Source organism: Heptranchias perlo, chromosome 18, assembly GCF_035084215.1.
Source record: "Heptranchias perlo isolate sHepPer1 chromosome 18, sHepPer1.hap1, whole genome shotgun sequence".
Lineage (NCBI taxonomy): Eukaryota > Metazoa > Chordata > Chondrichthyes > Hexanchiformes > Hexanchidae > Heptranchias > Heptranchias perlo.
The window spans coordinates 5,305,810-5,330,862 of NC_090342.1; the positions used below are offsets into that span (position 1 = coordinate 5,305,810).

Consider the following 25,053-nt stretch of genomic DNA (forward strand, 5'->3'; position numbering starts at 1 on the left):
CGGTGAAGAAGATAAAAGGAAGCTGAGCTAAAAAAAAACAACCCTCAATGCCCAACTTAGTTTAAAACATTTAAAAGGTGAAATTAAGTGGGTTGGGAGGAGGATCGTGTGGAGCAGAAACACCAGCATAGACCAGTTGGGCCGAATGGCCTGTTTCTGTGCTGTAAATGTTTATGTAATTCGATGTAACGCCCTTCTATATATCATTGAAAGAATTGAGAAATCTAGGGAATCGTTACCAATTTAGGGTAGGGTTTCACTTTCATTATTTGGTTTCACAATTGTCTGAGAATTTCGAGTAAAAAGACCATTATCCTTCAAGTCAAAGCTCATTCAGCTCAAAATGTACGTCAGAACTAAACTATCTTACTGAAGAAAACTGGTGTCAAGGAAACAAGCTGGTTTAAGCGTGAGAAGTGTATACATCCAAGCATTGAAAGAAAACCTACCGCAGTGGACAATCCAGAACAGTCATGAGACACAACACAGATAAGGAAGGACATAGAAGGAAGAAATAAAAATTTATAACAACCACACACAAGCAGTAAATAACGAAACCGGGCAAACTTGGAGAAATGATCTCAATAAAAAGGGGCCACTGTGATCACAATCGTATTTCACTTCAGTGCCCAATCGTCAACATGAATTTTTCTCAAGTATTCGTCGATCTTCGGAGATACGATCCTTGTAAATAAGGTACGTTTCTTGTGCACAATTTAACTTATTGTAAATCAATCAAAATGAAATTATTTTTTAATAGTTTGTGATGATTTATTGGCAATTTTAAGAACGGTTTACATAGAGTCAGTTCTCCAGGTGCAGCAACAGCAATAGTTTGATAAGAACAGATACTGGAGGATTCCATGAGTTCCACACAGAGCCTTTAATGATTCATTTGCCATCATCGGCTTGAAGGCTTCTGCAAAACAACTTTTGAAAATACGTCTTCGCTCTCCGACACGCGGGTTAGTGGAGGGGAAAGCATCGGAAATATTTAGCAATCTTCAGCACAAACAATTTTCTCAAACAAACTTGAAGGGAAGTGTTTTGAAAAATGTTGAGATGGTTTAAAATTAAATGCACGGTGCGTAACTGCAGGCTTTCCCTGAGTGCCTTAAATCTTCCCAATCCAACCCAACCGTTTCAAAACTATCCACTGACATTTTAAGCCGCAAACCACTTCTCAAAATTCGTTTAGGGCATCTTGAGAACTTCGGCTTCACGGGAACAAAATGCTTCTATCAAATCAGAGACCACAGGGGGAGGGGGAGGGGGATGAAATTAGACATGGGCGGGGACACAAAACAGGCGGTGTGGCTTTGGTGGTCAGTTAGAAGCTCCGCTCGACATTCAGTACCAGTGGCTTCCATAGAACTGGATATTGGGTGTGTCCTTTAATGGGCACCAAAAGTGGTTTTACATCCCATCAGGCTCACATGAAGACCATCAAGCCCACTGGTGCTCATCTCCAATAACCTGACTGATTTCATCCCTGGGAATCAATCATCCCTCTCACCCCACTTGCTGGGAAATCCTCCTCCTCCGACTCCGCTTGGCAATCAGACAACAACAACAACTTGCATTCATCTAGCGCCTTCAATGTAGTAAAACGTCCCAAGGCGCTTCACAGGAGCGATTATCCATCAAAATTTGACACCGAGCCACATAAGGAGATATTAGGACAGGTGACCAAAAGTTCAGTCAAAGAGGTAGGTTTTAAGGAGCGTCTTAAAGGAGGAGAGAGAGTGAGGCAGACAGCTTTAGGGAGGGAATTCCAGAATTTAGGGCCCAGGCAGCTGAAGGCACGGCCGCCAATGGTGGAACGATGGAAATCGGGGATGCGCAAGAGGCCAGAATTGGAGGAGCGCAGAGATCTCGGAGGATTGTAGGGCTGGAGGAGGTCACTAATTATTTATTTAAATAGCTGATTTTAGGTGGATTCCATTGCATGAATTAAATGGCACTTTTCAGCATTCTTATTACCATCATATCGAATATATAAAAAAAAGCAAGACTCATAGTTCAGTCTCTCTCTCTCACAGTAGTGTGTCCTGTCTCTGAAGCATTTATTTCTTCCTTTTAATAACTTTGCTGAGGGCTATCTGGTAGAATCTCATATTATTGTGAGAGCTTGGGGGAAGATGACATCACTGGGCTCAAGTCAGTTAAGCTGCATCCCTTCTAAAAACCTCAATCAGAAACCAAGCTTCATTTCAGACATATTTAGTATAGTGTTTCATATCTTGTGGCCAAAAAAACCCAGCCGAGATTATTCATATAATCCTCAGATTATTAGAAGGTCCTTCAAGATGGATAAAGAATTTATTTCCACCTGAGTCAAAAATTAAAGTATTCAGAAATACTGAAGAGGACTGGACCACACATGCTGGGAGAGGACACATGTTACATGTTAACTGGGGCAGTCAGCATATCCTTGGTTCAACACTTGTGCACACTGTGAAGGGGACACTGTTTCATAGTCGCACTGACACAGACACACGCACACACAAATACGCAAGTGCCTACTTGTACGTGCATGCATACATGCGGGAACGCATGGACCTGCACACACGTGTGCACGTTTACACACTTGCAGGTATGCACACATACATACACACCCACACATGTTCATACACATATATATGGGCGCACACACACACACACGCATAGGTGTGCGCACACATACACGCACATACACGTATATATGGGCACGCACACATACGCACGCGTATATGCATGAACACACATATAAATATATATCGGCACACACACACACACACACACACACACAGACACATACACACACCCTGACTCCAGAATGACTAAAGTCCTGCCAATTTTTCCAATGGAACAGCAGACTAGAAAATTGAAAGAAGGCTGATAGAAAGATACCTTAAATAAGAACGTTTTATTACAGCGCTGGGAGAAAAAAAACCTATTCTGGAATGTGCTTTGCAAAACCGAGGACAGCTGCCTTAATTTGTAATTACACGGTTGTTATACGTTGTCTCCAGCAGTGAGTGGACCATGTGCTAAAGGAAGATTACGGAAGCTGCTTCACGGAGATGTTCCCAAGACACTGTGCACTTTGATCCCTACACCTACGATGCGTTGCCAGTGCTTAGACCTGCATTCATGCACGCACCAGAATCCAAGGCCAGCCTTCTTGTCTATCACTGATTTATCTTAAATTCTTGCTCCAGAAACAACCCAAACCGTGATCAATGACGAATACTCAATGAGAACTGTGGAATGAAGAAAGAATGAACCTTAGCATCTCATCGTGATCGCAGGACATCCCAACGTGCTTCACATCCAATGAATTACTTTTGAAATGCTGTTACACAGGCATGTGTGAAAGCCAATTTCTGCACAGCAAAGTCCCACAAACAGCAAATGAGATGACTGACCAGTTAATCTGTATTTGGAGGATGAATGTTGGCCAGGACACTGGAAGAATTCCCTGTCCTTCAAATAATGTCATGGGATCTTTTACATCCACCAAGCTGGCAGCCGGGACCTCAGTTTAATGACGGCACCTCCGACAGTGCAGCGCTCCCTCAGTACTGGCACTGGGAGCGTCAGCCTAGATTATGTGCTCAAGTCTCTGGAATGGGGCTTGAACTCACAATCTTGTTTCAGCCCGATTCTCTCTACTGGCCACAAGAAGGTGTGTTTCCCTTACTGCCGAGAGCACCCGCTATTATTCCCAGTGACAGCCACCTGATCAATCGTGAATGATAGAATAAAAAGTGAGTTAGTAATGAATCCTCACGTGTGATCTACAGTTTCCCATTGAGCATTCTGATCGATAAATATAGGAACGTGGGAATTGCTGGATGAAAAAAGACCAAAGTCCATCTAGTTCACCTTCTACCAGCCAGAGGATTCGTTTGAGGAATGTATTTTTCCCCAACTTTTTAATCAATTGAAAGTTGTAACTAAACATTTAATTACTAATTAAATACAAGTCATTGAATAATAAAACAGCGACAACGCATGACTTTTAACCATCTCGGTTCTGGTATTTAAACACGTAATTATCAATTACAAAGAAAATGCCTCTTAGGCAAACTACTCACAAGATTCCTTTTAGAAACATAGAAAATAGGAGCAGGAGTAGGCCATTTGGCCCTTCGAGCCTGCTCCGCCATTCAATATGATCATGGCTGATCCTCTATCTCAATACCATATTCCCGCTCTCTCCCCATACCCCTTGATGCCTTTTGTGTCTAGAAATCTATCTAGCTCCTTCTTAAATATATTCAGTGACTTGGCCTCTACAGCCTTCTGTGGTAGAGAATTCATCACCCTCTGAGTGAAGACATTTCTTCTCATCTCAGTCCTAAATGTCCTACCCCTTATCCTGAGACTGTGACCCCTCGTTCTGGACCCCCCAGCCAAGGGAAACATCCTCCCTGCATCCAGACTGTCTAGCCCTTTCTGAATTTTATACATTTCAATGAGATTTATACGTTTCAATGAGATATCTACATTTTCTACATTACCTGGTCTTTAATGGACTTTCCCATCTCCTTCACGTCCTTCATGTTCATGGCATTCTTCCCTCCCTTTTCTTTGCCCTTCTTCTTGTTCTTCTTCTTAAATAGGCATTTCTTACAGATGCAGAAGCAGCAGGTGAGAATCAAAAGGACGGCAACAATGGCGATAGCTATCAAGGCCCAGGGTGGCACTGGAAAACACAAACAAAGCTCGCGTCAGAAAGAAAGAACTTGCATTGATGTAACGCCTTTTCAGAGAAACAGGAGGAGGCCATTCAGCCCCTCGAGCCTGTTCCACATTCCATTAGATCATGGCTGATCTGCACCTCAATCCGCCTTTGCTCTATACCCTTACCCAACAAAAAGCTATTGATCTCAGTCTTGAAAGTTCCAATTGTCTCAGCATCCACAGCTTTTTGGGGGAGAGAGTTCCAGATTTCTATTACCCTTTGTGTGTGAAAAAGTGTTTCCTGATTTCACCCCTGAACGGCCTAGCTCTAATTTTAAGATTATGCCCCCTTGTTCTGGATTCCCCACCAGAGGAAATAGTTTCTCTCTATCTACCCTATCAAATCCTTTTATCATCTTAAACACCTCAATTATATCACCTCAAAATCTTCTTTACTCAAGGGAATACAAGCCTACTCTATGCAAACTGTCTTTATAATTTAACCCTTTAAGCCCCAGTATCATTCTGGTGAATCTGCGCTGCACCCCCTCCAAGGCCAATATATCCTCCCTGAGGTGCGGTGCCCAGAACTGAACGCAGTCTCCAGGACATGTCTTCAGGAAATTAAAACTGGGGCCCAACCAATGTTCACACAGCAAGTTCCCACCAATAGCAAACAACCTGAATGACCAGTTAATCTGTTTTTAGGAACAAGGGAACACAGGAACAGGTTGAGGCCATTCAGTCCCTCGAGCCTGTTCCGCCATTCAATTAGATCATGGCCGATCAATATCTCAACCCCACTGGAACACAGTGGCGGCTCATGACCTTTGTGATAAGTGAGGCACAGCTGTACAAGCTAGAGTGTTACTGAGAACAGATTATCTGGTCATTATCTCATTGCTGTTTGCGGGAGCTTGCTGTGCACAGATTGGCTGCTGTGTTTCCTACATTACAACAGTGACTACACTTCAAAAAGTACTTCATTGGCTGTAAAGCACTTTGGAACATCCTGAAGTCATGAAAGGCGCTATATAAATGCAAGTTCTTTCTTTTTTCTTTCACAGACGTTGCCAAATAGAATACCACTGAAGTACAAGTACGTTGTTAAATAGAATACCATTTGTATCCTCTGGTACATACAAATGTTACTGTGTGCATGTGTTACCAATAATAATGGCAATTTACCACAGCAAACTGCAGCAGTTAGTGGTTCACGTTATATATTTACTTCCTTTTGATATATTAATCTTACTCGAAGTGTTGAACAATGTTGCGACAGTTGGATTGGATAGCACACATCTGAGGTCCGGTCACTATGCCCAAGTCAAGTTTGAGAGGGTAGTGTAGACAGCTGGAGCTGCCTTTATCTTGTTTGTTAAGATGGAGTAGACGTGCATATTTATTGCACCAATCTCTTTTGAGAGCTGGCAAAACCTTACAGAGAAAGGAACAGAGTTGTTGCTTTTAACTGTTAAGAAGATTTGGATTTGATCTAAATTTATTGATGGTGCTGAGACTCTGTAGTTAGCTCATGGACGCAAGCACTGCCAATGAACATGTATCTCCATCCTTTAATCTTGACAATGGTCTAGTGCAAGTTAACCTCCATCAGCTGTTTCCCTCGAAATTGTGATGTAATGATTCATCACACATCCATCAGACCGTATATCTGTATGGAGGGCCATGTAAAAGGACACAAGGGGCGGAGGGTAAGGTTAGTCCATACACCAATTATCTTCTGCAGCTGGAGAGAGAAAGAGAGATCTTTCAGAATTCATCTTTAGCACTGTAAACCTGAACGGCTGCCAATATATCTTGAAATCAAGTGAAATCGAGCGAATCTGAAGCATCTCCTCATTCAAATTTCTACACGGGAGTTGACAGTGTTTCCATTCAGATATCTCCCCAAGGTATTTTGAACTTGAGGATTAGCATGTAGCCAACTTTAATGAGATGACAAATCTGAAACATGTTTCCTTTTTGGGAAATGGATCACAGGACATTTAATAGTTTGGAGGACGATTGCTGCAAAGATACATGTCAGCCGTGGCTCAGTTGGTAGCATGCTCACCTCTGAGTCAAAGAATAGCTGTGGGCTCAAGTCCTACCCCAGATACCTGAGTACATAGTCCAGGCTGACACACCCAGTGCAGTACTGAGGGGGTGCTGCACTGTCAGAGGTGCTGAGTTACTGATTACAGCAAATTCAAATTACTGTCCAATTGGCCCGTGCTAGCCATAACATATTGCTGATTACAAGGGTTAACTTGTTATTCAGATCTGAGAATCAAATTTCACAAGAAAGCAGCAAATATACTTCCACACAAAAAACCTGGAAGTTTATGTAAGTTATTCAAGATAACTAAAAGTTGTTACTGAAACTTTAACTAAGTAATATGAGGCAACAAAACAATTAAATATTCAAGTTCTAAGTTAAATTTTAATTAAGCTGGCCCTGGTAAAGTACTGGAACACAATTTATGAGCAAAACTTAGTAAGAAATGCCAATCTTACTCATTTGCTAGATTTTTAAAAGTTTGCCCATGAGCAGCAACAACAACTTGCATTTATATAGCGCCTTTAACGTAGTAAAATGACCCAAGGCGCTTCACAGGAGGGTAATCAGGCAAAAACTGAAACCGAGCCACATAAGGAGACATTAGGACAGGTGACCAAAAGCTTGGTCAAAGAGGTAGGTTTTAAGCAGCATCTTAAAGGAGGAGAGAGAGAGAGGGAGAGGTTTAGGAAGGGAATTCCAGAGGTAGGCACGGCCGCCAATGGTGGAGCAGAAGGAGTGGGAGATGCGCAAGAGACCAGAATTGGAGGAACGCAGAGGTCTCGGAGGGTTGTAGGACTGGAGAAGGTTACAGAGATAGGGAGGGGTGAGGTCCTTGGAGGGATTTGAATGCAAGGATGAGAATTTTAAAATCGAAGTGTTGCTGAACCGGGGGCAAATGTGGGTCAGCGAGGACAGTTAACAATGCCATAAGAGATCAGCTAGTTCAGATGGTTTTGGAACAATTGCTGCATTAAGATGTTAATATACTTTGTTTATACCAAGGCTTGATGGCTTAATCTTGTCTGAGATCTCAAACCTGCAATACCAGATTAAGCCATGCTATAACATTAATACTGCTGGTTTTCAATGGAACTCTCCAGACCCAAAGGTTTGTTTTTTAATTCTCTTCAGATGCAAATGTGGTGTGTGTGTGTGGTTACAGAAGAATGTCTGATGAAATAATAATTAGTTTGAAAGAAAGGGAATCAACTGTTTACATTATAGTGCCTCTGAATCTGTCCCAGCACAAAGCTTGCCCCGAGGGGAGGTTTAAATTATGTCCAGCCTCCTTCTATAGAAAGCAGCTGTTCCTAGACATTAATTTCAGTGAATCCAAGCAAGTTTTACTTTGGTATTGCTACCAACTGTACCCATTGGTTTGTGCATGGGCGTATATTATGAAACCACAAATCCAGCCCAGAATGGAGATGATTGGGTAATTCCCAGATCAATCACGCCTGGAGACTGGGATTGAGTTTACGCACATAATTTGTAATGTGTAACTGTCCTCCAATCACTGCATTTTGCTGGAGAAATAATCCTGCTTTTATCGGGAGACTTTGCCGTAGTTTCAGTCATGAGTTCTGTTTGCTGCGGTTTGTAGAGGCTCTGTTTAAATTGACTCTGTCTGCTGTCGTACGTAAAGGCTCTGTTTAAATAGACTCTGTCTGCTGTAGTACATAAAGGTTCTGTTTAAATAGACTCTGTTTGCTATAGTGCATAAAGGCTCTGTTTAAATAGACTCTGCTGTGCATAAAGACTCTGTTTAAGTAGACTTTGTTTGCTGTAAAATAGACTGTTGGCTGTAAGTCCCAATCTGCCTCCAACTCATTGGCTAAAACAGTGACGTCAATACTCACTCTGTTTTCAGAGAGGTCAATATCTTTATGTGAGGTGAACGGCTGCCGGAAGGAAACTGGCCTTTCAGTCTGATGCGGGCTGTTTTTTCACCAGGTGCAGTCCTGAAACCCTGGGGGCAACAGAGGCCGAACAGGTTGCATAAACTTGTCTTGTATTCCCTTGAGTATCGAAGATTGAGGGGCGAACCGATCGAGGTGTTTAAAAGGTTAAAAGGATTCGATCGGGTAGATACAGAGAAACTATTTCCTCTGGTGGGAGAATCAAGAACAAGGGGGCATAATCTTAAAATTAGAGCCAGGCCGTTCAGGAGTGAAATCAGGAGGCACTTTCTCACACAAAGGGTGGTGGAAACCTGGAACTCGCTTCCCAAAAAGGCTGTGGATGTTGGGGGTCAATTGGAGCTTTCAAGACTGAGATTGATAGACTTTTGTTGGGTAAAGATATCAAGGGATATGGAGCAAAGGCGGGTAAATGGAGTTGACGTGCAGATCAGCCGTGATCCAACTGAATGGCGGAACAGGCTTGAGGGGCTGAATGGCCTCCCCCGGTTGAATGCTGACATCCCGCCAATTCGTTCTCCTTTCACAATGTCACCAGCGAAGGGGGGTCACCAGGAAGCTCGATCAAAGAGAATGGGTCTTGAGGTTCTCAAAGATGGAGAGAGAGGTGGAGAAGTTTTAGGAACGAGTTCCAGAGAGTAGGACCAAGGTGGCTGAAAGCATGGAAGGGCGGGGGGGGGGGAGGGGGATCCGCAGAAGGCCAGGGTCAGAAGTATGGTGCGTTCAGGAGGAGATTTAGGGCTGGAGGAAAAAAAACTCAGGAAAAGAATGGTTTGCGTGAGGTTGACTGCAATAGGAAAAGAGGAATTGGCTTTGGATAAAATGAGTTATTCGGTGACAGTGGCATAGCGAATGATCTGACAGCTGATGCTGAGCCTCTAATATCACTCTGAGGAAAGCCTTTACAAAATGAGAAGGGTAACAGTGAGAGTTAGTTGTGCCGCTGAATTACAACATCGTGGGGAACTGTCTCAACAACAAACAACAACTTGCATTTATATAGCGCCTTTAACGTCGTAAAACCTCCCAAGGCGATTCACAGGAACGTTATCAAATAAAATTTGACACCGAGCCATATAAGGAGATATTAGGACAGGTGACCAAAAACTTGGTCAAAGAGGTAGGTTTTAAGGAGCGTTTTAAAGGAGGAGAGAGAGGTAGAGATGCAGAGAGGTTTATGGAGGGAATTCCGGAGCTTAGGGCCTAGGCAGCTGAAGGCACGGCCGCCAATGGTGGAGCGATGAAAATCGGGGATGCGCAAGAGGCCAGAATTGGAGGAGCGCAGAGATCTCGGAGGGTTGTAGGGCTGGAGGAGGTCACAGAGATAGAGAGGGGCGAGGCCATGGAGGGATTTGAAAACAAGGATGAGAATTTTAAAATTGAGGCGTTGCTGGACCAGGAGCCAATGTAGGTCAAAGAGCACAGGCGTGATGGGTGAACGGGACTCGGTGCGAGTTAGGATACGGGCAGCAGAGTTTTGGATGAGTTCAAATTTACGGAGGGTGGTAGGTTTCAATGAAGGTAAATGTGGGCAGCTAGAAGCAATCAGCAGATTCAATAGAGATGAAAGATTATCAAAGTAAAGCAGGATTTCAAAGGAAGCCTGGGCTGAAGCCTATTTTAAGTGTTTGAAGGGACAAGAAATACACACAAAAGGAAAATTGGCCACATACCTGTATTTATGTTCAGAGGCTTGGCGCCTTGAGAGATTCCAGTAAATACTTTTAATAAAAGAGATAATTGAGTTCACAACCTTGCTGACATATACTCTGTTCAGCTTGTGGAACAGTATTTTATGGAGTTCCATGTTGTGCCACATCCATTTGACAGGGTTTATTTTTCTTAATGTCCTGTATCTATCTCTGTAACCTCCTCCAGCCCTACGATCCTCTGAGATCTCTGCGCTCCTCCAATTCTGGCCTCTTGAGCATCCCCGATTTTCATCACCCCACCATTGGCGGCCGTGCCTTCAGCTGCCTAGGCCCTAAGCTCTGGAATTCCTTCCCTAAACCTCTCTACCTCTCTCTCCTCCTTTAAGACACTCCTTAAAAATCTAGTCTCTTTGACCAAGTTATTGGTCACCTGTCCTAATATCTCCTGATGTGGCTCGGTGTCAAATTTTTGTTTGATAATCGTTCCTGTGGAGCGCCTTGGGACATTTTACTATGTTAAAGGCACTATGTAAATGCAAGTTGTTGTAGTGTTGATAGCCTCTTACACCAGCCGACTTATTATCATTGTTGACTTATTTGAAGCCATCAGTAAGTGTATTTTGCTATCAATTGTCACGGTGCCTAAAATAGTTTTCAACATTCACCACTCGTGAATGAACAGGAGCACTGTGCCAAGCAACAGTCTTATTTTTAGCTGGAAAATTAGCACTAGAAAGGTAAAGGGGGAAAGAGGCTTTGAATAATTCGAATAGTTCTCCTTGTAATTACTGCATACATATTGATGAGCCAATTGTGTTAATCCTTGGGTGTAAATGTGTTAAATAATGCAGATTAAGCTCTGAGTGGCTTTATTAAATATTCCACTGCCAGAACGATCGGCTGCTTATCTTGACCCATCGTTGACTGACGATCTCATTTATCTTTTTGACATGAATTGCGTGGCTTGACTCTACTTGAATGCTCAAAAGGATAATGCCAGACCCAAGTCCATTTTTCTAATTCCTCCTGTTAGGCTTTTTTTTTTGTGTAAAGGAGGCCAGTTTGATTACTGAAACATTCTGTATGCAAATGTGGCCCATTTTGCAGGATTTTTGATTCATTGTGCCAAATGATAATTTTTTTTTTAATGCTGTATGTCAGCAGAGAGCTGAGTTGCGAGAGTTGAAATATTGGACCATTAAAGGTTGGGAGTTAGGACAGGTCAACAGCTGGAATCGTTGAGCACTTGATTTCCAACCAGGGGTCCATCAAAGAAAGAACAAAGAAGATAAAAAGAAAGACTTGCATTTCTATAGCGTCGTTCACGACCTCAGGACGCCCCAAAGCTCTTTACAGCCAATGAAGTACTTTCAAAGTGTAGTCACTGTTGTAATGCAGGAAACTCGGCAGCCAATTTGCACACAGCAAGATCCCACAAACAGCAATGTGATAATGACCAGATAATCTGTTTCAGTGATGTTGGTTGAGGGATAAATATTGGCCGGGACACCAGGGAGAACTCCCCGGCTCTGCTTCAAAATAGTGTCATGGGATCTTTCACCTGAGAGGGCAGATGGGGCCTCAGTTAATATAAAAGACAGCACACTCTGACAGTGCAGCACTCTTTCAGTACTGCACTGAAGTTTCAGCCTGCAACTATGTGCTTAGGTTTCTGGATGTAAACAATCTTACAACACCAAGTTATAGTCCAACAATTTTATTTGAAAATCACAAGCTTTCGGAGGCTTCCTCGGAAAGCTTGTGATTTTCAAATAAAATTGTTGGACTATAACTTGGCGTTGTAAGATTGTTTACATTTGTCAACCCCAATCCATCACCGGCATCTCCACATCATAGGTTTCTGGAGTGGGACTTGAACCCACAACCTTTCTGACTCAGAGGTGATAGTGCTACCCACTAAGCCAAGGCCAACACCTAAATAAGAGAACCTCTCCTGCTTCTACCCCAACCCTAATGACAATGGCCTTAAAATGAGGTAAGCCCAGGTAACCAGGTCCTGGTTGAGTTTCCAGCCATTCCATGGATTTCTGGGGCCAAAGTGAAGTCTTAGTTTGAAAATAGATCTTTGTGTGATGGAATCACTGTATTTATCCATCTGAACTCTGTACTGAAGCAATGCACACATAAGATGGGCAATTACACGACTAAGTAGTGCAGTGTGGGAACCTTGCCAGTTTTATTTCAACTGCATTAAAGTCGAACTCTGACTGTCCATCTTACGTGGACTTGGGTTGATTGAGCCATATTTAAAGGCCTCTCCAAACACTAAGTACTTCTTATAAAGACTCTTAAGTGCTTCATCACTCCAAAATATTCTGCCCAGAGACAGAAACCCTTCTGCAAATGGCTGAGTAGCTGGGTCACATGGTTAGAGGCCTGAGCGGCATGGAGACACTTCAGTTAAAGCTTAGACCTTCAGCCTGTCATCCATTAAGAGTGGCGTGCAGATAGCAGCGATTATTAGAAGACTCTATCAAAAGTAAAATGTGCCATTCTGATCTCCCAGGATCGTTTGCAATAATTGTTAGAGCGGTGGTATTAAATCGCGAGCTTTAAGGTGGGGAATAGTGAGAGAGAGAGTGTGAGGGATTGTGATCCAGGACTGTCTTTCTAACAGGTGATATTTCACCTTGTCCAGAACAGCAGAACCAGAGGATACGGTCTGCGCTCGAAGGGGGGCAAATTCAAAAACTAATCTGCGGAAAAAAGCAAGTGGTCAATCTACGGGACAGGCTCCCTGGGGAGACGGTGGAAGCAGTTAGTGTCAATTCATTCAATTGCAAATCAGATAGATTTCATTCAGAAAATAACATTTTGCAATACAGTATTTGAGTAATTTGAGGGATGATGTGGTAACAGGCACGGGAGGAACAAGTGGCTTTGGACCTATGGTTCCCAAAGCTCTCCACCACTGGGGGCTTTCCTCACCTCATGTCTGGGCCTGTTGTCGACTCACTGATGGAGATTGATCGCTATGATTAGTCAATAACTCCATTATCGTTGTATCGTGTAACTAACGGGATGGTAGAAGACGAACTAGATGGACCGCAGTCTTTTCTCGTTATGCAATTCCTACGGTCATAAGTGCAGTTAATATCACTTACGAATACCACAGGAATGAGGGGGCTGAAAATCCGCAGCTGTTCTGCCGTGACATTGGCGGAATATGCCGGAAAATCAGAGAAGCATGGCATCGTCCCCAGTCCCCGACCCTCTTCCCTTTGGAGGGTCAGGGTGGTCCCATGGACAGACTGAAGAATCAAAAGTCAGGAATATTTTCAAAGTTGAACCCCCGCCCCCCCCCCCAACCCCACCCCACCCCTGGCCCCTCCGAGGATGTTTCAGTCTAATCAGGACCCCCCTGGCTCCTGATCTGCATCACGGTCCAGAAGCTCAGAGCCCGGAGAGGCCTCCAGCCGTGCGCTCGTCGGGGCTAACGTCTCCCACAGGGTGGGGACTGTGACAGGGGGGCTCCCGAGGCAGGAACCCCAGCGTCCCTAGGCCTCGACAGAAGTAGCAGATTTCAGGAGCTTGGAGGAGGGGAGGAAAATGTACCCTGTTACTCTTCCGTGTCAGCGCAGTGTTTCGGATAGGGCTGCACACTCATTGGGAACGGTGATCATTGGCTGTTTATCCTCACTATCGAGGAACGTTCCTTACAACGGATGGAAATAGTGTGGACACAGCTGAAAACAATGGATCGTGAGGAAAATTTGTGCTCAAATATAATGTACAATTGTGTGTGTGTGTGTGTGTGTGTGTGTGTGTGTGTGCGCGCGCGCGCATGTGGTCACCACTATCCTACTTGAAATCTGGCGGGTAAGAGGCGGAAATATGGCAGGAAAATGGAGCGTCGGGGCCTAACTCTGCGATTTCCATTCCACGCCCCCTCCGCAACCGCCATATTTAATACCGGCCGTTGCTCAGTGGGTTGCACTCCCGCCGAGTCAGAAAGTTGTGAGTTCATAACAACATAAGAAATAGGAGCAGGAGTGGGCCATTCGAGCCCCTCGAGCCTGCTCCGCCAGTCAATAAGATCATGGCTGATCTTCGACCTCAACTCCACTTTCCCGCCCGATCCCCACATCCCTCGATTCCCTTAGTATCCAAAAAACTATCGATCTCAGTCTTGAATATACTCAACGACTGAGCATCCACAGCCCTCTGTGGTAGAGAATTCCAAAGATTCCCCACCCTCTGAGTGAAGAAATTCCTCCTCATCTCAGTCCTAAATGCCCGACCCCTTATCCGGAGACTATGACGCCTAGTTTTAGACTCTCCAGCCAGGGGAAAACAGCCTCTCCGCATCTACCCTGTCAAGCCCGCTAAGAATTTTATACGTTTCAAGGAGATCACCTCTCATTCTTCTAAATTCCAGAGTCTTCAAGTCCCACTCCAGAGACTTGAGTGCATAATCCAGACTGTTTGCTTTCCAATTGGACGTGGGAAGGTGGGGCACCGCAAGGATGGACATGTTGGGCGACCAATGGCAGGAGGGTAGGTGGCGGGGCGGTTGGAGGCGGGAGGTCACGTGACGAAACCTCCAAGAATGTGTCCAACCACAGTTGGCGATCCAAGTACACAAGATTAGTGTCAATGTTTCCTTATGTAGAGCTTATCATCCAGTGAATCTGTATGTAAATAACTCTTTCACTCAAGCAACTTCTGAAAACTTATTTTTGCAATTTGCCCTATGCAGTGGTTGGTTGGGAGGATCTAGACATCAGACATCTCGACAGATTCTATCGGCACTACTCTTTGGTTGACCTGCCAAAAGACATGTTTGAGCTGAACAGGAAGGAACCATTATCTGGTCAGTATACTCCCTCCTCCAGATGACCTATTCCCAGGGGGAAAGCTTCAGTTAGAATTTTCCTCACGGCTCTTACTCAGAACCCTTTGCCTTAACGTCGCAATGACCAAACTGCCCTCTAGTGCATGTTTGATTTGATTTTGGTTTTGCTGTCCAATAAAGTGCATTCCAAATCGCCATGGTACCCATGCCTTTATATCTCCGCTGCGGTAACTTCATTGATGGGAGATGCTACAGGTCGGAATCTTTAATCAAACATTTGTGTTGAAAACATTTCATGATGAATGGAGGTCATTGTCACACTACGTCAATTGCAACCAGCAAGATAAATGTAGAAACATCCGTCTTCATTATCTTTTATTATGTAGAAGAGGCAGCCCAAAAAACACGGTAAACCTGTCTATTAAGTGATCTAAAAAAAAAATTATTGTTGGCTTAAAAAAACAACGGCCCAGAATTTGCTGGAGTGGGGCATCTCACGACATGCCCGTTAGTTAGACTTTGTCCTTCATCCTTCAGCTCAAAAACGTTTTGCGCCGTAACTTGCTGGAAGTACGAGCTGATAACGACACGGTGAGTGCAACAGGGCATCTGGGATCTGCACGGTTTAAATTGTTCCCCTTTCTGGGCTGGAGAGGTTGATTGGCATTGTATTAACAATTATCATGTCGCTAAAAGGGTCCTTACGTTGTTAAGTACCAGCCCTAACTTTCTGCGGTGAGTTTAATTCGGGTCTAATGCGCAAATCGAGCAAGCACGTAAAAATAATGTGGAGGTTGAGGGCGAGGTGCCATTTTTTGCGAAGCAAAGGGAGGAGCGGAGTAAATCGACCAGCGAGTTCTGGTGATTTCACAACTCAGGGCGTTTCGTTCAATCCCCTGAGCTTGCTGGCCGATTTGCGCACTAAGAGCAGCGTGTGTCGTTATCTTTCCGGCAAGATTTGGGCCAATGTCTCTGTTCAGTTTACAAATTAGGGGTTTTCAACCAGATAGTTTCAGGCAGCTGGCTTTAGAGAGCAGGCCATTGTTAAAACCGGTCATTAACATCATTACTTTCCGCTGGGGTTCTCCCGATTGCTGACCGTGTCTTTGCCGGAGAATCCGCGCACGCCCCCGGAGGAAGGGCGTAAACGCAGTCGTTTTGTGGGGGAAAAAAATTCGTCCGAAACGCTCCTGAAGCCTGAGTGAGCTTATTTACTGAGCTGTCGAGTCACACAAGCCAGGAAAGTCCCACAGTTTGATCTTTGGTCAGTGTTCAGTGAGCCAGACTGAGGGTAAAGAGAGATACAACTTGTACTCATCCCCAGGCCAGGGTTATGACCTCTGACTGCCATCCCATCAACCCCCGCTGGAAGTGCGTGTGTGTGGATGTTAGAATTATAGAACCTTACAGCACAGAAGGAGGCCATTTGGCCCATCGTGCCTGTGCCGGCTCTTTGAAAGAGCTTTCCAATAAGTCCCACTTCCCCCCATAGCCCTGCAATTCTTTTCCTTTTCAAGTATATATCCAATCAGCCATGATCGAATTGAATGGAGCAGCAGGCTCGAGGGGCTGAATGGCTTCCCCCTTGGTCCTGTGTTCCAGTTCCCTTTTGAAAATCAGTCTGATTCCACCACCCTTTCAGACCGTGCATTCCAGATTGTAACAACAAGCCAGGAAGGTCCCAGGTTTGATGTTTGATCTTCAGTCCATGTTGATTGAGCCAGGCTGCAGCTAAAGGGGCAACATTTGGCCTCAGCAATAAACCATGACTCCACCCCGAGTCGGACAGGAGACAAATCGTCCCAGGGCTCTTACTTCTGGTGCAGCGCTCTCAACTCTGAGTCAGAGGGTTGTGGGTTCAAGCCCCACTCTAGAGACTTGAGCACAAATTCTAGGCCAACACTCCCATTGCCAGAACAGAGGGAGTGCTGCACTGTCAGAGGTACCATCTTTCGGATGAGATGTTAAACCAGATGAGATGTAAAAAAAAATCCCAGGGCACATATTACAGAGAGGGAGGTGCTGGAAGTCTTAACGCGCATCAAGGTAGATAAATCTCCGGGACCTGATGAAATGTATCCCAGGACGTTATGGGAGGTTAGGGAGGAAATTGCGGGTCCCCTAGCAGAGATATTTGAATCATCGACAGCTACAGGTGAGGTGCCTGAAGATTGGAGGGTAGCAAATGTTGTGCCTTTGTTTAAGAAGGGCGGCAGGGAAAAGCCTGGGAACTACAGACCGGTGAGCCTGACATCTGTAGTGGGTAAGTTGTTAGAGGGTATTCTGAGAGACAGGATCTACAGGCATTTGGAGAGGCAGGGACTGATTAGGAACAGTCAGCATGGTTTTGTGAGAGGAAAATCATGTCTCACGAATTTGATTGAGTTTTTTGAAGGGGTAACCAAGAAGATAGATGAGGGCTGTGCAGTAGACGTGGTCTACATGGACTTTAGCAAAGCCTTTGACAAGGTACCGCATGGTAGGTTGTTACATAAGGTTAAATCTCACGGGACCCAAGGTGAGGTAGCCAATTGGATACAACATTGGCTTGACGACAGAAGACAGAGAGTGTTTGTAGAGGGTTGTTTTTCAAATTGGAGGCCTGTGACCAGCGGTGTGCCTCAGGGATCGGTGCTGGGTCCGCTGTTATTTGTTATTTATATTAATGATTTGGATGAGAATTTAGGAGGCATGGTTAGTAAGTTTGCAGATGACACCAAGATTGGTGGCATTGTGGACAGTGAAGAAGGTTATCTAGGATTGCAACGGGATCTTGATAAATTGGGCCAGTGGGCCGATGAATGGCAGATGGAGTTTAATTTAGATAAATGTGAGGTGATGCATTTTGGTAGATCGAATCGGGCCAGGACCTACTCTGTTAATGGTAGGGCGTTGGGGAGAGCTATAGAGCAAAGAGATCTAGGAGTACAGGTTCGTAGCTCCTTGAAAGTGGAGTCACAGGTGGATAGGGTGGTGAAGAAGGCATTCAGCTTGCTTGGTTTCATTGGTCAGAACATTGAATACAGGAGTTGGGATGTCTTGTTGAAGTTGTACAAGACATTAGTAAGGCCACACTTGGAATACTGTGTACAGTTCTGGTCACCCTATTATAGAAAGGATATTATTAAACTAGAAAGAGTGCAGAAAAGATTTACTAGGATGCTGCCGGGACTTGATGGTTTGACTTATAGGGAGAAGGTTAGATAGACTGGGACTTTTTTCCCTGGAGAGGAGGAGGTTGAGGGGTGATCTTATAGAAGTCTATAAAATAATGAGGGGCATAAATAAGGTAGATAGTCAAAATCTTTTCCCAAAGGTAGGGGAGTCTATAACGAGGGGACATAGATTTAAGGTGAGAGGGGAGAGATACAAAAGGGTCCAGAGGGGCAATTTTTTCACTCAAAGGGTGGTGAGTGTCTGGAACGAGCTGCCAGAGGCAGTAGTAGAGGCGGGTACAATTTTGTCTTTTAAAAAGCATTTGGACAGTTACATGGGTAAGATGGGTATAGAGGGATATGGGCCAAGTGCAGGCAATTGGGACTAGCTTAGTGGTATAAACTGGGCGACATGGACATGTTGGGCCGAAGGGCCTGTTTCCATGTTGTAAACTTCTATGATTCTATGATTCTATTTCGAAGAAGGGCAGGGGAGTTCTCCCCGATGTCCTGGGGCCAATATTTATTCCTCAACCAACACCACTAAAAAAAATGATCTGGTCATTATCTCATTTCAGTTTGTGGGATCTTGCTGTGCGTAAATTGTCTGTCCCATTTCCTACATTATAACAGTGATCACACCTCAAAAAGTACTTCATTGGCTGTAAAGCGCTTTGGGACGTCCTGAGGTTTTGAAAGGCGCTGTAGAAATGCAAGACTTTCTTTCTTCTTTCTGATTGCTGTCCCATCAATCCCCCATCACACAACTGGAAATGTGTGAGAGTGGGTGTTGGGTCAGGGAATGATTGGGCACAGCTGCTGTGACAGGCCTCCACAGCTGAATAGCCTGCTCATGGTTTGGATTGGTGGAAAGGGGAACCAATGACTAAGCAGTTTAACGTAGAACCGGGTAAATGGACGGAAACACAGGGACACTGGGGTAAATTTTTACACAATGCAACCTCGGTCAGAGAATTGATCCCCGTGATTTCCCATTGGAAGCTTACGGGACCCGAGTGTGGCATGCTGGAACCCGGGACAAGTGAGTCCCGGAGAGATTATGGGGTAGAAATTGGCTTTGGGGGGTATGGCAGTGGCCTGCCTGTTATACCCATGAAGTGAATGGAACTCAATGTCGTGCATGGCCTGTAACGAGTGGCCAATTCGTCCGACTGTGAATTAAACTTGCGTTTGGGGTCCTTTGCGCGTGGTAGGACCCCGTCCTTTGCATATTCGCGAGGTCTGAGGCCATCACCTCTGACCCCTCTTGAAACCTGGGAGTTAAACTCGCCAAGGTAAGTGATGAAGGGGTGTGGAGGGGGAGGCCCAGGGTTTCCTCGTGGGGACCAGAGAAGTACTCCTGGCCCCTCTCTCCCAGCCCCGATCCCCGTTAACCGCCAGCTTTCTCTGGCACTGGGCGAGACGCGCGAGACGGCGGATTAAACTTGCTTTGGGGCCCCTATTTGCGACTTTTCATGAGGCCTTGTGGCCAGGACCTCTGACCCCTTTTGAAACCTGGGAGTTAAACCGGTGGTGGGCGGGAGGGAGCAATGCAAGCGGGTGGGGTGGGGAGGCTGGGTACTCTGCCTCCATTCTAACCCCCTGCACACCCCGTTCTCGCCAAGCGAGGGGAGTTAAAATCGGGCCTAGAAAATTTACCCTCTTGTTTTACTTGCAGCATTCTCTGGAGCTTTAAAATAATTTTTTTTCCAGTTAAGTAAAGAAAGAACTTGCATTTATATGGCGCCTTTCACAACCTCAGGACATCCCAAAGCGCTTTACAGGCAATGAAGTACTGCAGTGTAGTCACAGTTGTAAAGTAGGGAAACCCGGCAGCCAATTTGCTCACAGCAAGCTCCCACAAACAGCAATGTGATAACGACCAGATAATCTGTTTTAGTGATGTTGGTTGAGGGATAAATATTGGCCGGGATACCAGGGAGCACTCCCCTGCTCTTCTTCAAAATAGTGCTGTGGGATCTTTTACATCCACCTGAGAGGGTCACACCCCTTTACCACTTACCTTGGCAGGTTTAACTCCCAGGTTTCAAGAGGGGTCAGAGGTTTAATGTCTCATCCGAAAGACGGCACATCTCCGACAGTGCAGCACTCCCTCAGTACTGGCACTGAGGGTGTCAGCCTAGATTTTGTGCTCAAGTCTCTGGAATGGGGACTTGAACCACGACCTTCTGACTCAAAGGCGAGAGAGATACCCACTGAGCCACGGCTGGCACCCACTAATTAACACCGTGGAATCTGTCATTTACCCTGTTTCTGGTACCAAACATGTTCGTCACCAGCAAATTCTGGTCAAGTACCATCGCTGATGATGGCTATACTGGTTTATTCCCATTACTCCATTTTCTGTTGAAATATCACATGACATCATCGGACGTGCTGAGAATCAAAACATCCTTTCTGATGACCACCTGTATTTTTAGCTTTCAATCCCGTGATGTTTGTGAGATTTTTATACTGTTTCATTTACCATGCATAATTTACCTGCTTTGATTGCTTCATCCTAATTTTCAGTCGTTGAAAGTTTTAAAGCAATCTTCCTCTGTGCCCTAGTGAACATTACATGACTATAATATTGGTCGGAATCACAAGTGGGGTGGACTTTAACTCCAGGCGGGCATTGGGCATTACAAGCACGATACCAGAACTGAGAGGTTATACCTATCAGGAAAGACTGAACAGACTGGGGCTCTTTTCTCTAGAAAAGAGACGGCTGAGGGGTGACCTGATCGAGGTCTTTAAGATTATGAAAGGGTTCGATAGGGTAGACGTAGAGAAGATGTTTCGACTTGCGGGGGAGACCAGAACTAGGGGCCATAAATATAAGATAGTCACTAATAAATCCAATAGGGAATTCAGGAGAAACTTCTTTGCTCAGAGAGTAGTAAGAATGTGGAACTCGCTAGCACAAGGAATAGTTGAGGTGAATAGTGCAGATGCATTTAAGGGGAAGCGAGGTAAACACATGAAGGAGAAAGGAATAGAAGGCTGTGTTGATGGGGTTAGATGAAGTAGGGTGGGAGGAGGCTCGTGTGGAGCATAGACACCGGCATGGGCCGAATGGCCTGTTTCAGTGCTGTACATTCTATGTAATTCTATGTAAGGATCGCGCTCCCCGCTCGATACCATTGGCGCAAAGCCCAAGTCATTTTCAAAGGCCAGGGCCCATTTACATTAGACCGACGGGCTGCCTGTGAATGCTAGGACACAGTGGGGAACGGTAGGTGCAGGGGGAGTGGCGGGGGCAGTTAAGATTATTATTCATTCTCGGGCGTGGCTGGCAAGGCCGGCATTCATTGCCCATCCCCTAGTTGCTGGATACTGGTGAGCCGCCATCTTAAACCTCTGCAGTCCGTGTGATGAAGGTGCTCCCACAATGCTGTTATTCTTTGTAGCGGGTTTGATGCAACTGAGAGACTTGCTAGGTGGCTTTCAGAGGGCAGTTAAGAGTCAACCACGTTGGTGTGGGACTGGAGTCACATAATAGGCCCAGACCGGGTAAGGAGGCAGGTTTCCTTCCCTAAAGGACAATTAATGAACCAGTTGGGTTTTTACAACAATCCAACAGCTTCATGGTCACTTTAACCAGTACCAGCTCTTTATTTCCAGAATTAAAATTCTCAAACTGCCCACAGTGGGATTTGAACTCACCATCTCTGGATAATTAGTCAAGTAATTGCAGGAGAAGGGGCAAGGGGATAGGCTGAAAAATTTTGATCATTCATGCTTCTCCTGACCCCGTAAAATTACGCTAGTGTAGTGGTTATGTTACTGGGCCAATAATCCAGTTCGAACGGGAGTTCAAATCCCACCACGGTCATTTTGAGAATTTGAAATCAGTTTTAAAAAAAACATCTGGGGAAAATTAAACCGCTGGCTTCAAAAGAGCAGATTAACACTGGAACTTGGCGGGAAAGCTGCGAGGTCGGAGGGGATAAGTCGCGGCCCACATTTTAACACCCCCCCCCCCCCGCCCGATTTCTGTCGGTGGGGGTGCGGGAGAATTAAAACCAGGACCTACGTGTCGGAGAACTAGATCAAGGCTTGTCTTGGCTTTAAACTGATCTATTATAAAAAAAAATTTAGTTGCATTTTATATAGGATTACATAGAATTTACAGCATTGAAACAGGCCATTCGGCCCAACAGGTCTATGCCGGTGTTTATGCTCCACACGAGCCTCCTCCCACCCCTCTTCTTCTAACCCTATCAGCATATCCTTCTATTCCTTTCTCCCTCATGTGTTTATCTTGGTTCCCCTTCAATGAATCTATGCTATTCATCTCAACTACTCCTTGCGGTAGCGAGTTCCACATTCTCACCACTCTCTGGGTAAAGAAGTTTCTCCTGAATTCCCTATCGGATTTATTGGTGACTATCTTATATTTATGGCCCCTAGTTTTAGTCTCCCCCGCAATTAGAAACCTCTCCTCTAGGCCTACGCTATTGAACCCCTTCATAATCTTAAAGATCTCTATCGGGTCACCCCTCAGTCTTCTCTTTTCTAAAGAAAAGGGTCCCATGCCTGTTCAATCTTTTAGAAGCTTGTAGCTTTTACAGAGTCTGGGCTGGATTTTCTTCCACCGGAAACGGGATGGGATGGGACTTCCATCTGTCCACACCACATTGCCAGACACCCACCACATTTTCCTGGGGGGGGGGGTGGGGGGTGGTGGGTGAGTCACTGTGTATGAAGGGCAGGCTTTCGGTGATGTTCCTGCTCCTGACTGGTTTACTACCGCTGGGAGGGAAGGAAACGTAGTGAAATGGAAGTGTTTAAATGGCTACAGCTGGTCAGAAGGGCCAGGAGCGTAGGAAATTAGGCTCGACGCAGAGAGAGTCAACGACAGACGGAGCAGTAAGCATTGGGGCTACGTTCCCAAATTCTTTCAGCTGAATTAGCGTCGGATGAGTTAAGGACAAGAAAACCACTGGGGTTCTTGGAACCCACGAAAGGAAATAACAGAAGACTTTGCAGAGGGAGGTGGCCCAAGCAGTCAGTGCCACATCCACCAGTCCCACACACCACCACACATGTGCAGGAAGCAGCTTAATGGCCTCTCGCTCTTGGCCAAGGTAAGTGAAGGAACGTGAACACCTTGACTCACTGCGAGAAGCATGGCTCACGTCCACACACACCTTGTCCCCACTGTGTGAGAAACATTGGAATGAGTGCGAGTGAAATAGCACAAGGCCCCTCTCTCCCACACACACACATCCTTCCCATGGCTTTGATCCAGCACCTAGTGCCTGAGAGTAAGGATTTTAAAAAAAAAGTATAGATATATTCTCAGAATGTGGGCATCACTGGCAAAGAATAAGCCCGAGGGGCTGAATGGCCTACTCCTGTTCATGTTATTTATTGCCCATCTCTAGTTGCCATGGATACAACCGAGTGGCTTGCTAGGCCACTTCAGGAGACAGTTAACAACACGTTGTGTAAAAAAAAAATTTCCTCATCTCCCCTCTGGTTCTTTTGCCAATCACCTTAAATCTGTGTCCTCTGATTACCAACCCTCCTTTCAGTGGAAACAGTTTTTCCTTATTTGCTCAATCAAAACCCCATATAATTTTGAACACCTTTATTAAATCTCCCCTTAACCTTCTCTGCTCCAAGGAGAACAACCCCAGCTTCTCCAGTCTCTCCACATAACTAAAATCCCTCACATATAGGCCAAACTGGGTAAGGATGGCAGGTTTCAATACCAAAAAGATATTGCTGAACCAGATGGGATTTTTTTTTATGATAACCCGATATTTTCAGATTTTTAAAAATGGAGTTCAAATTCTCAAATCAGAGTAACATTAGGGACAGGAGATGGCCATTCAGCCCCTCGGGCCTGTTCTGCCATTCAATTAGATCACGGCTGATCTGCACCTCATCTCCATTTACCTGCCGTTGCTCCATATCTCTCGATACCCAACGAAATTCTATCAATCTCAGTCTTGAAAGCTCCAATTGTCCCCCAGCACCCACAGCCTTTTGGGGGATGGAGTTCCAGATTTTCACCACCTTTCGTGCGAAATTGTGCTTCCTGTTTTCGCTCCTGAAAGGTCTAATTTTAATGTTATGTCTCCTTGTTCGTGATTCCCACAACAGAGGAAATAGTTTCTCCATATCTACCCTATCGAATCCTTTTAACATTTTAAACACCTCAATTAGATCACCCCTTAATCTTCCATACTCAAGGGAATACAAGCCTAGCCGATGCAACCCGTCTTCACAATATAAACCTTTTAGCCCCGGTATTATTCTGGTGAATTTGCGCTGCACCCCCGCCAAGGCCATCCTGAGATGGCTTGCCCAGAATTGAATGCTAAAAGAGTTAAATTATGAGGACAGGTTGCATAGACTAGGCTTGTATTCCCTCGAGTATAGAAGATTAAGGGGTGACCTAATTGAGCTGTTTAAGATGATTAAAGGAATTGATAGGGTAGAGAGAGAGAAACTATTTCCTCTGGTGGGAGAGTCCAGAACAAGGGGGCGTAACCTTAAAATTAGAGCCAGGCCGTTCAGGGGTGATGTCAGGAAGCACTTCTTCACACAAAGGGGAGTGGGAATCTGGAACTCTCTCCCCCAAAAAACTGTTGAGACTGAGGGTCAATTGAAAATTTCAAAACTGAAATTGATAGAATCTTGTTAGGCGAAGGGTATTAATGGTCACGGAACCAAGGCGGGTGGATGGAGTTAAGATACAGATCAGCCGCGATCTAACTGAATGGCAGAGCAGGCTCAAGGGGCTGAATGGCCTCCTCCTGTT

At 45.1% G+C, this 25,053-nt stretch overlaps 1 protein-coding gene across 4 annotated transcripts in view; it reads right to left on the reverse strand.

The window, feature by feature from the left end:
• Positions 1-25,053, reverse strand: part of syt1a (synaptotagmin Ia) — a 345,191-nt gene that overhangs the window by 44,297 nt on the left and 275,841 nt on the right. For all 4 annotated transcript variants that reach the window (XM_067999279.1, XM_067999278.1, XM_067999280.1 and 1 more), the window contains one exon: positions 4,509-4,693. In XM_067999279.1, the coding sequence (XP_067855380.1) occupies positions 4,509-4,693 (185 nt within the window). The remainder of the gene's footprint in view (positions 1-4,508; positions 4,694-25,053) is intronic.